This window comes from Cherax quadricarinatus, chromosome 26, assembly GCF_038502225.1.
Source record: "Cherax quadricarinatus isolate ZL_2023a chromosome 26, ASM3850222v1, whole genome shotgun sequence".
In the NCBI taxonomy this organism is placed as follows: domain Eukaryota; kingdom Metazoa; phylum Arthropoda; class Malacostraca; order Decapoda; family Parastacidae; genus Cherax; species Cherax quadricarinatus.
The window spans coordinates 20,026,945-20,040,022 of record NC_091317.1 but is presented as its reverse complement, the minus strand read 5'-3'; the positions used below and the strand labels follow the sequence as shown (position 1 = coordinate 20,040,022).

The window sequence follows — 13,078 nt, the reverse complement described above, 5'->3', positions numbered from 1 at the left end:
TCACCTTACTCTTTTCTATGTTCACTTTCAACTTTCTATTTTTACACGCACTCCCAAACTCATCCACTAACCTCTGCAATTTTTCTTTAGAATCTCCCATGAGCACAGTATTATCAGCAAAAAGCAACTGTGTCAATTCCGATTTGGTATTTGATTCCCCATAATTTAATCCCACCCCTCTCCCGAACACCCTAGCATTTACTTCTTTTACAACCCCATCTATAAATATATTAAACAACCATAAAGACATTACACATCCCTGTCTAAGACCTACTTTTACTGGGAAGTAGTCTCCCTCTCTTCTACACACCCTAACCTGAGCCTCACTATCCTCATAAAAACTCTTTACAGCATTTAGTAACTTACCACCTATTCCATATACTTGCAACATCTGCCACATTGCTCCCCTATTCACTCTATCATATGCCTTTTCTAAATCCATAAATGCAATAAAAACTTCCCTACCTTTATCTAAATACTGTTCACATATATGCTTCAATGTAAACACTTGATCTACACATCCCCTACCCACTCTGAAACCTCCTTGCTCATCCGCAATCCTACATTCTGTCTTACCTCTAATTCTTTCAATTATAACCCTACTGTACACTTTTCCTGGTATACTCAGTAAACTTATTCCTCTATAATTTTTACAATTTCTTTTGTCCCCCTTCCCTTTATATAAAGAGACTATTTATGCTCTCTGCCAATCCCTAGGTACCTTCCCCTCTTTCATTTTTTTTTTTTTTCAACAAGTCGGCTGTCTCCCACCGAGGCAGGGTGACCCAAAAAAGAAAGAAAATCCCCAAAAAGAAAATAATTTCATCATCATTCAACACTTTCACCACACTCACACATTATCACTGTTTTTGCAGAGGTGCTCAGAATACAACAGTTTAGAAGCATACACATATAAAGATACACAACATATCCCTCCAAACTGCCAATATCCCAAACCCCTCCTTTAAAGTGCAGGCACTGTACTTCCCATTTCCAGGACTCAAGTCCGACTATATGAAAATAGCCGGTTTCCCTAAATCCCTTCACTAAATATTACCCTGCTCACACTCCAACAGATCGTCAGGTCCCAAGTACCATTCGTCTCCATTCACTCCTATCTAACACACTCACGCACGCTTGCTGGAAGTCCAAGCCCCTTGCCCACAAAACCTCCTTTACCCCCTCTCTCCAACCCTTTCGAGGACGACCCCTACCCCGCCTTCCTTCCCCTATAGATTTATATGCTTTCCATGTCATTCTACTTTGATCCATTCTCTCTAAATGACCAAACCACCTCAACAACCCCTCTTCTGCCCTCTGACTAATACTTTTATTAACTCCACACCTTTTCCTAATTTCCACACTCTGAATTTTCTGCATAATATTTACACCAGACATTGCCCTTAAACAGGACATCTCCACTGCCTCCAACCGTCTCCTCGCTGCTGCATTTACCACCCAAGCTTCACACCCATATAAGAGTGTTGGTACTACTAAACTCTCATATATTCCCTTCTTTGCCTCCATAGATAAAGTTTTTTTACTCCACATATACCTCAATGCACCACTCACCTTTTTTCCCTCATCAATTCTATGATTAACCTCATCCTTCATAAATCCATCTGCCGACACGTCAACTCCCAAGTATCTGAAAACATTCACTTCTTCCATACTCCTCCTCCCCAATTTGATATCCAATTTTTCTTTATCTAAATCATTTGATACCCTCATCACCTTACTCTTTTCTATGTTCACTTTCAACTTTCTACCTTTACACACATTCCCAAACTCATCCACTAACCTTTGCAATTTTTCTTTAGAATCTCCCATAAGCACAGTATCATCAGCAAAAAGTAACTGTGTCAATTCCCATTTTGAATTTGATTCCCCAAAATTTAATCCCACCCCTCTCCCAAACACCCTAGCATTTACTTCCTTTACAACCCCATCTATAAATATATTAAACAACCATGGTGACATTACACATCCCTGTCTAAGACCTACTTTTACTGGGAAGTAGTCTCCCTCTCTTCTACACACCCTAACTTGAGCCTCACTATCCTCATAAAAACTCTTTACAGCATTTAATAACTTACCACCTATTCCATATACTTGCAACATCTGCCACATTGCTCCTCTATCCACTCTATCATATGCCTTTTCTAAATCCATAAATGCAATAAAAACTTCCCTACCTTTATCTAAATACTGTTCACATATATGCTTCAATGTAAACACTTGATCTACACATCCCCTAGCCACTCTGAAACCTCCTTGCTCATCCGCAATCCTACATTCTGTCTTACCTCTAATTCTTTCAATTATAACCCTACCGTACACTTTTCCTGGTATACTCAGTAAACTTATTCCTCTATAATTTTGACAGTCTCTTTTGTCCCCTTTCCCTTTATATAAAGAGACTATACATGCTCTCCACCAATCCCTAGATACCTTCCCCTCTTTCATACATTAAACAAAAATACCAACCACTCCAACACTATATCCCCCCCCCTGCTTTTAACATTTCTGTCATGATCCCGTCAGTTCCAGCTGCTTTACCCCCTTTCATTCTACGTAATGCCTCATGCACCTCCCCCACACTCACATCCTGTTCTTCTTCACTCCTAAAAGATGGTATACCTCCCTGGCCAGTGCATGAAATTACCACTTCCCTTTCTTCCTTAACATTTAAAAGCTCCTCAAAATATTCTCGCCATCTACCCAAAACCTCCATCTCCCCATCTACTAACTCCCCTACTCTGTTTTCAACTGACAAATCCATTCATTCTCTAGGCTTTCTTAACTTGTTTAACTCACTCCAAAATTTTTTCTTATTTTCATTAAAATTTCTTGACATTGCCTCTCCCACTCTATCATCTGCTCTCCTTTTGCCCTCTCTCACCACTCTCTTCACCTTTCTTTTACTCTCCATATACTCTGCTCTTCTTATAACACTTCTGCTTTGTAAAAACCTCTCATAAGCTAACTTTTTCTCTTTTATCACACCCTTTACTTCATCATTCCACCAATCACTCCTCATTCCTCCTGCACCCACCCTCCTATAACCACAAACTTCTGCCCCACATTCTAATACTGCATTTTTAAAACTATTCCAACCCTCTTCAACCCCCCCACTACTCATACTTGCACCAGCCCACCATTCTGCCAATAGTTGCTTATATCTCACCCGAACTTCCTCCTCCCTTAGTTTATACACTTTCACCTTCCTCTTGCTTGTTGTTGCCATTTTCCTCTTTTCCCATCTACCTCTTACTCTGACTGTAGCTACATCTAAATACAGTGGACCCTCGCCTAACAAACGCATCGCATAACGTTAAATTCGCCTAACGATACATTTTAACGCTAACATTTTGCCTTGGCTAACGCTAAAAAACTCGCCTAACGATATTCGTTCTCGGGTACCAATTAATATCGTTAGGTGAGGGTCCACTGTAATGATCTGATATATCAGTTGCCCCTCTATAAATGTGTACATCCTGGAGCCTACCCATCAACCTTTTATCCACCAATACATAATCTAACAAACTACTTTCATTACGTGCTATATCATACCTTGTATGTTTATTTATCCTCTTCTTCATAAAATATGTATTACTTATTACCAAACCTCTTTCCACACATAGCTCAATTAAAGGCTCCCCATTTTCATTTACTCCTGGCACCCCAAATTTACCTACTACTCCCTCCACAACATTTTTGCCCACTTTAGCATTGAAATCCCCAACCGCCATTACTCTTACCCTTGGTTAAAAACTCCCCACGCATTCACTCAACATTTCCCAAAATCTCTCTCTCTCCTCTACACTTCTCTTTTCTCCAGGTGCATACACGCTTACTATAACCCACTTTTCACATCCAATCTTTATTTTACTCCACATAATCCTTGAATTAATACATTTGTAGTCCCTCTTTTCCTGCCATAACTTATCCTTCAACATTATTGCTACTCCTTCTTTAGCTCTAACTCTATTTGAAACCCCTGACCTAATCCCATTTATTCCTCTCCACTGAAACTCTCCCACCCCCTTCAGCTTTGTTTCACTTAAAACCAGGACATCCAGCTTCTTCTCATTCATAATATCCACAATCATCTCTTTCTTATCATTTGCACAACATCCATGCACATTCAGACTTCCCGCTTTGACAATTTTCTTCTCATTCTTTTTAGTAATTATTACAGGAAAAGGGGTTACTAGCCCATTGTTCCTGGCATTTTAGTTGACTTTTACAACACGCATAACTTACGGAGGAAAGATTCTTATTCCACTTCCCCATGGATATAAAAGGAAAAGTAATAAGACCAAGAACTATTAAGATAAAATCAAAGAAAACTCAGATGAGTGTGTATAAATAAACATGTACATGTATGTGTAGTGTGACCTTTAATGGTTTACAAAAAAAAAATTTACCATAAGCACAGCTCTTTGTTACTATGGTTATTGGATTTGTGTGTGATGTCACCATGGTTGTTCAGTATATTTCCAGATGAGTTTATAGATGGAATGGTGTGGGATTAAAAGCTAATGAACCTTACACAGAGTGAGAGCTTTCAGATGCTCTTTGCTGCTACCAGTTCTTTGGAAGATTCTGTAGAGAAGCTGCAAAAATTGATGGAAGAGTTTGGGAGGAAAAAGGGAGTATCAAACAAGGGGATTAAAAGAGAATACAAAAAAGAGTAATAAGGTTTAGGCATGAGTGGGGAATGAAGTCAAAATAATAAGATATTGATACTATGAAAAGTATCAAGTGGGAAACAGAAATGACATATTCCATCTGAGGCTGCAATGGTCCCACAACAGAAAGAAGGTTACACAGGACAATTAACAGGAAGAAGGCTCGATAGTACCATCAATAGCAAGAACAGAAGGCCACAATCATAAGATGAGAAAGCAGCTACCCCAAAAAACTGCTTGAAATTTTTCTTTGTAAACAGTACTAGAGTAGGATAGTGAAATGGGAACCAGAAGGTAATATGCTTCATCCATTAGAAACTTTAAATAATTATATGGAAGCAATCACTGAAGACTGAAAAACCACAAACAAAACTCTGCTCCACTAACTACAAAAAAGATACAATAATTACAAATACTGCATGAATACAGTGGAAGCTAATGCCACACAGAATTTTAAATATAAAAAAGATTAAACTAATTCTCATTAGTAAAACATTGTAGGACAGGACCAAATGGTAATGCATACTGCCAGCAAACTAAAGTATTATTGTTGTCATGCAAATTTTCAGATCACCTAGCCTCTCACTATAATGCTAAATATCAGAAGAGCAATTCAGTTTACAGTAACCTACACAAACAAAGCAAGATCCTAGTTCGTTGTAATTTGGTTCATAGTACCACAACTAATTTTAAGACTTAAACGTGAGTTAATAATTTTTTGGGTTAAGAGGATGCAGTCACAAATTTAGAACTTAAAGCTTTAATAAAAATACTAAAAGTCAAGATAAATCTTTAGCATCAGTTAGTCTCCTTGGTCTTCATTTACTAATGTACTAAAAATATATGAAGAAAATGTTATGCATTATCTATACTCACTGTACTAGTCTGTGGAGCTAAGGTATGCTTGCCCAAAACAACTGTGGTGGTTTTACTTTCTGCTGGGTTTTTTCGTTCATGTGGTGAAGAAGGGATTACAGCAGAATTCTGGGATGCAGGGCGGGACGTAAGCTGTTCTGCTACTCTAACAACATCCATTACCTGGAAGTTACAATAAATCTACATGTATTTTTGAAAATTCATTAATATTTACGAATGAATGGCAGTAAGATACATTATGTTGAATATAAGTCACAAGATTATTTATTATAAATGCAATTAAAGCTGGAAATTTAAGAAAAGCTTAATTTTCTACTAGAAAATTTCATTTTAAATTAAATTAGAAAAGTAAACAAATAACAGACAGACAAGATGCTCTGAGATTCATGCACATTTTAGTAAATGATTACTATGGATAGTATTTTGTCTTGGATCTACAAAGAATTTTCATTCTACAGAGAATACAAATGCAAAACACATTAAAATGACTGGATGAAGTAGGTATTATCTACTATTACAGAAAAAAATTACATGCCTGGAACATGTCAATAAGTTCTGAGCTACCATGGAAAAAAAATTAAGAAAAACAAATGCGTACAATTTCTGGTGCAGATTTATCCTTGGGTGTATCAGACAGGGCAGGCGCAGAGAGGTGTGGGGGAAGAGGAATGTCACGACTCACATCATCATCAGTGTCTGGGGTGCTACTTCTTAGGTTCAAACTTATGTCCCAATTGGGTTCAGGTGTGAGAAGCCGATCACTTTTGTGTGGTCTGGATACTGGTTGAGGTTGTGAAGGTTGGGATGGTGGAGGCTGGGAGGGTGATGCTTGGGAAGACTGTTGTGATGATGACTCAGTACAACTTGATTGCTCTATTGAGGTTTCAACTGGTGCTTCTTCAGGTAGTGGGAACACATCTTCATGCTGCATTGAGGAACTTAGCTTCAACACCTGACAACACTAAACAATATTTTCATGTGTAGGGGAGAGGAGGGGAGGGAGGAGGAGGGGGGAAAAAGAGAAAGGAAGAGAGACAGACAGCAAGAAAGAGAAAGTGAGAAAGATAAAGAAAGAGAAAGCGAGAGAGATACACAACCAAGCAGGTCATTCAGATGGGCAAACAGGAGCTGCTAATTTCCATGAGAAGTTTCAATTTTTTCCCTCTAGTATTACATCTTATGAGCCAAAACCATGCACAACTGCTCTATGGGCTTCTACATAATCAGTTCATGATTCAGAAGTATTCAGTCTATGCCATCAATGTTCCACACTCCTATGATACCTACGTAGTTGGGGAATGATGGAATCTTAGCAAGGGACAAAGTCACTCATGAAGATCCTCTCAGTGATCAAATGACAGAACTTATGGTACTAGTCATGGCCAAAAAACCTCATCATGAATTGTTGGAAGATGGAACCAAATCTAATATATGGCAACCAATGTGGGTGAGTGAAAACACATTATTTTCAAAATTATTCAAATCTATTAGTTTCACGAACTTGCATGAACAGTTTCTGCTGTAGAAATCAATGCAGTAAAGTCATAACTCACAAGATGATAACACTTCTTTGCAGGAGATTCATTAAGAAAACTTAATTCCTTCGGCGCCAGTACAACATAACCTACAACTTACGGTCTACTGATGACTGCTGCCTCAAATGACAACAGGCTGACTAATTGGTATACGATGAACACTTGACAGAAATGAAGAATAAATGACTGCAACCCTACCATCTTGATCAAACAATTAAAAATTGTGTAAATGACATTTAAAGAATTTTCTATAATTTATGAACTTTCAGTAAACAGTAAAAAAAAAAAAAAAAGATATTCACTGCCATGCTAATGTAATGACAATTTCATTTGAGTTCCTAATACTTTCATCCCTCTCCTTTTCTCAAGTGAGGTGGGTTAACTCCACTGCAGATATTTTCCTATCCTCTCTTCATTATTTTTAAACATTAGCTGCTTCTTACCAACACAGTCACTCATAAGAGAAAAACACATTCATTATAATTTTCTCCAGTTGCCTTTCAAGAAGGGCATGAACATTACTATTCATCGATAACTCACCGAACAGAACATGTTCACATAACATTTTTAAGTCATGGGACTGTCCTAACCATCTTCAAAATTAAAGTTTAAGATAATTTTCCTGAATATCTTCCTCTATATTTCATCATTAAATACTTTCACGAAATGTTAATACCAGGATGTTGATTCATGGGTCAAGAAATCCAACAAACACAAAATCTGGGATAAAATTTTGAGTACTACCATTTGAATCTACAAAACAAGCAAGTGCAGAAAATAAAGACTTAGTGTACTTGAAGGGCTTCTACATGCTGTACCAAAAAATTAATGATGATATCTGATAAAATGCATCTGATACAAACTCATTAATAGGAGAGAGAAATGGTATTTGAACAATACATACTTCAGATCTATAGTAATAAAAATCTATTCTATTTTTTCTACAAAAAGGAAGTGTATACACTGGCATTTATCTAGGATATTGAAGTACAGTACAAACAGTATTGTCTACAATGTAATTTTAATTTCTAATTACTTGAGTAGGGTGACTGCCACGATCCTCCTTGTCAAGAGAAGTAACACTTTGACTGGTACTGCGAGACTCATGGCCCAATCGTCCCTCATTCTTCATCTGCTGTACCTGGTAATACATTTATAGATAAGCTTACTGAATCAAAACTAAGGTTTCAACAAATTGCTAAAGCCTTGTTTTTTACACAATTTACCAGAAAATGTACAAGGAATAAACTGAACAGAAAGATACTTTGTTTCAGAGAAATTATTTTCTGCACTTCACAAAATAAGCATAAGGAGAGACTAACAGCACTGGACCCAACAACACTGGAGGAGAGAAGAACTAGGGAAGAAGGGAGAAATGATGACACAAAATACTCAAGAGGAATTAAAAAAACAGACAGGGAGAGGCTGTTTGAGAGGCAAGAATTGGGAAGTCATGGATATTATCAGAAGTTAAAGGCACAGATGAGCCACAAGGATGTTAGAGTGTATTTCTTCAGTTTCAGAGTGGTCAGGAAGCGGAATGATCTTGGTGAGGAAGTGATGGAGGAAGACTCCATACATAGCTTCTACCCTTCGAGGGTCTAGACCCTCGATCTGAAACATGTCCTCAGGGTCCAAGAATTTAAAAAAAAAAAAAAATTTCTTATGAAATGATAATCTTTTTCCGAAGATAATAACACCAACAGTACAAACTTTGATGGAAAATTTGTGGAATTACGCTTTTGCAAAGTTAATAGTCTCAGTGATATTCATGAATCGGTGATTCTGCCCACTTCGAGTCCTATTGTAGGACATTTCCATTCTCCCAGTCAACCAGAATCTTAGCTATTTTGCTAATATGCCTTCCATTCTATCAACTGAACACAAGAAACCTCCCATTTAACTATTTCAATTACCCAATAAAGTTATCAGAATTTCCTAAGTTCATTAGTTACATTCCCAGCCTCTCCTGCATTACATTTGCTTTCCAGTTTGAATTTTTATTAAAACTAAAAATAGTAGATTTACTGTTATGCAGACTACTGCATTATTATAATAATTGTATAAATAATGTTAGCGGATTCATGAATGTGTATTGGACTGACCTGTTGGATGTGTATTGGACGAGTGACGTGATTTGTGTCCTCTGGAATATCGACAAAAATCGAATATTTCCACTAACTTGAGCTTAATTTCAAGTTACTTGCATTCCTAAAACCAATCAAAATCATCTCTATTTCAGTAATGTACCTTCCATTCTATCAAATGATACCAAGAAACCGGGTACAAAACCATAAAATCCATCTGAAAATACACTACAAATTTGCTATTTTAAACCAATACAGGAGGGCCCCATTCATACAGCAGGTTAGATTCTGGGCCACTGCTCTAGAGTGAAAATTGCTGTAAAGTGAAAGACAGCCTTTTTTCACTTTCAAATGCATAAAAAGTCTGATAACATGTTTACTCTCATATATTAAGTGAGAAATAGAACTAGGCCTAAAAAATGCATATACAGTACATACATTTTTTTTTTAACACGTTGGCCGTTTCCCACCGAGGCAGGGAGACCCAAAAGAAAGAAAAACCCAAAAAGAAGGAAAAAACTTTCATTATCATTCAACACTTTCACCATTACTCACACATAATCACTGTCTTTGCAGAGGCGCCCAGATACAACAGTTTAGACAGTCACTCCAAACTGCCAATATCCCAAACCCCTTCATGAAAGTGCAGGCACTGTCCTTCCCATTTCCAGAACTCAAGTCTGGCTAACCTGTTTCCCTGAATCCCTTCACAAAATATTACCCTGCTCATACTCCAACAGCTCATCAGGTCTCAAAAAACATTTGTCTCCATTCACTCCTATCTAATACGCTCACGCATACTTGCTGGAAATCCAAGCCCCTTGCCCACAAAACCTCCTTTACCCCCTCTCTCCAACCTTTTTGAGGACCTCTACCTCACCTTCCTTTCCCTACAGATTTATACACTCTCCAAGTCATTCTACTTTGTTCCATTCTCTCTAAATGACCAAACTACCACAACAACCCTTCTTCAGCCCTCTGACTAATACTTTTAGTTAACTCCACATCTCCTAATTTCCAAATTATTAATTCTCTGCATAATATTTACGCCACACATTGCCCTTGGATATGACATCTCCAGTGCCTCCAGCCGTCTCCTCATTGCAACATTCACAACCCACACTTCACACCTATGTAAGAGTGTTGGTACCACCATATCTCATACAGTCTCTTCTTTGCCTCTATAACAAATGTTCTTTTTCTCCACAGACACCTCAATGCACCACCCACCTTTCTCCCTTCATCAATTCTATGGTTTACCTTGTCCTTCATATACCCATCTGCTGACACATTCCCTCCCAAATATCTAAACATATTCATCCCTACAAATATATTCCTAGAGGTCCCCCAAAAGTATAAACTGCAAATAAACCAAAATGAACTCTGAAGAACAAATTTTATTCCAAATTTGGGTTCTTTTTACATTTCAGACAGTCTCTCTAATAGTATATCACTCTAATCAGGTAAATATTAATATTCTTAAGAAATAATAACCATAACAATGAGAGATTTAGGCATGGGAAAGCCACTGAGGCAGAAAAACAATTTTAAAAATTAAATCTATTCACTTGTTACCCATCAGTAAAAATATTGGATTATCAAAATTGGTGTATATATATGGAAGCCACCAATTTTATGAGGACGATTGTAGAGGTATACCACGTAGTCTATGATAAACGATTCAATGAGAGCAGTTTGCTAGACTATTTATTGGTGAATGAAAGGTTGGAGGATAGTCCTCAGGTCATATATGTTCTTAAAAAATAATGGATATATCAAATTATTTTTAATTAGTAGCTAGAGAAAAAAGTTGGAATATAAAGAGTATGGTGTCAGTGTGTGAAAGAGAATGAATTAAAGACAGTTAGTGATAGGTATGAGCAACTGCTGGGAGCAAGGTAGGGTAGGTTGGGAGACAGTGATTAGGTCACATAAGTATGGTGTGAATTCAAGAACGTAGCACTTGCAGCAGTTTTTTTTTTTTTTTTTTTATAGAAGGGTAGATGTTGAAAAGAAGATGAACAACTGGTAAAGTGATGAGATTAAAGTGCAAAAAAGTTAACCTATAAATTTTTTTTTTCAACACGTCGGTCGCCTCCTACCGAGGCAAGGTGACCCCAAAAAAAAAAAAAGAAAATCCCCAAAAAGAAAATACTTTCATCATCATTCAACACTTTCACCTCACTCATACATAATCACTGTCTTTACAGAGGTGATCAGATACAACAGTTTAAAAGTCATCCTCCAAACTGCCAATATCCCAAACAAAGTCTTTTGTATAAAAAAGTGATATAAAGTGGAAAATTTGGAGGAAAATAAGAAAAATCAGTGATGGAAATGGAAGTAAAAAAAAAAAAGTAAATTTCAGAATGAGCTCTACCTGCTGCAAACGATGAAGCCAGAGGACATGGCACAATGATATTGGAACTAGTTCATCATTAATATGTTTAGACTATCATATACTTTCACCTACTGTTTGCCACTAAGATTACTCAATAAAAAAACATTTACCATCCCTCATTTCTTCATGTCTTTCTAGAACTGCATGTGCATATAACTCAAATGATCCAATGAACATAAATTTTTTGCCTATCCTTCAAAATACAGTGGACCCCCGCATAACGATCAGCTCCCAACTCGACCAATTATGTAAGTGTATTTTTGTAAGTGCTTTTGTAGGTGTATTTTTGGGGGTCTGAAACGGACTAATCTAATTCACAATATCTCTTATGGGAACAAGTTCGGTCTATAACGGCACCCAAACAGACTTCTGGATTGAAATAATATCGTTATCCGGGGGTCCACTGTATAGGCACTTTATTTACCATCTCCAAAATATAGGTCCAGATAAGTGATTTCCCTAAATCCCTTCAAAGATATTACCTCATTTACACTACAACAACTCATCAAATTCTGAGAATCACTCATCTCCAATTCAGTCTAACATACACACATGCTAGCTTGATACTCAAACCTCTACCTCTCAACACTCTTCAAAGCCTCCTTCCAATTCTTCCTGAGATGTCCACCATACCACCTTCCTTCCACTCACTCCAGATTCATTGGCATACATTCTCTTAATTAGCTTATTAAATTCATTTTAAACACTGCAATAAAATGGCAAATGAAAGAATGAAACAATGAGGTGAAATCTATAAATATCATCACAGAAGGGATCTTAGGAAAGTAAGAAATTAACAGAATACAGTGGCTATTGTATCACCCCTACTTACTAGATGGTAGTCATAGCCATCACATACTACTAGTCTGATGGTGGAGCCTGCAGTACGCATAACATTTACAGCTTCTTCATGAGTAATCCCCAACAAAGAGTGTTCATTTACTTCCAACACTCTCTGACCAACCTTAGCAAGAAAATAAAAATTAATAAATATTGTGTGTCCAAGGTATTTTAAAACAGGAAGTTATAAACACTGCATGAATTAAGAAAATATCCTTCATATATTAATAAACATAAAAAATATTAAAAAAATGTTTATATGATAAACAGTTTTATTTTTGGGTTTGCCTAAGAAAGAAATAATTTTACTGTTGTTTTTTCTATCTGAGCAAAATGAAGAAAAATAGTCAGATTCCAAAGGCTTGCAGTTTAAGAATATGTAATCTATCCAGTATTCTCTTTATCATGTAATTTGCCAACAATAACTCTCTTAGGTCTGTAAGGCAAGATTATCTATTCTTTAACTCATGTTGGAGCACTGTGGGGAAGTCTGCATTCTTCAGGTGATCTCTTATTTAGCAACTGAGAGTCATTCATTATAATTTAAATCAAGTTCATTGACTGTAGCTTTGAGGGAGGTGAGGCGAGACCAGATTAACTGTGAAAACCTCTGGGGCTGTAGGAAAGGACAGTAGGATTACAGAT

The 13,078-nt window shown here is 37.0% G+C and overlaps 1 protein-coding gene across 14 annotated transcripts in view; it reads right to left on the bottom strand.

Annotated features, from left to right (window-relative positions):
* The window catches only part of LOC128691673 (protein lap4), an 854,149-nt gene that overhangs the window by 234,765 nt on the left and 606,306 nt on the right, over positions 1–13,078 (bottom strand). For all 14 annotated transcript variants that reach the window (XM_070088850.1, XM_070088860.1, XM_070088857.1 and 11 more), the window contains 4 exons: positions 12,426–12,557; positions 8,142–8,246; positions 6,169–6,495; positions 5,571–5,732 (listed from right to left, as the gene is read on the bottom strand). In XM_070088850.1, the coding sequence (XP_069944951.1) occupies positions 5,571–5,732; positions 6,169–6,495; positions 8,142–8,246; positions 12,426–12,557 (726 nt within the window). The remainder of the gene's footprint in view (positions 1–5,570; positions 5,733–6,168; positions 6,496–8,141; positions 8,247–12,425; positions 12,558–13,078) is intronic.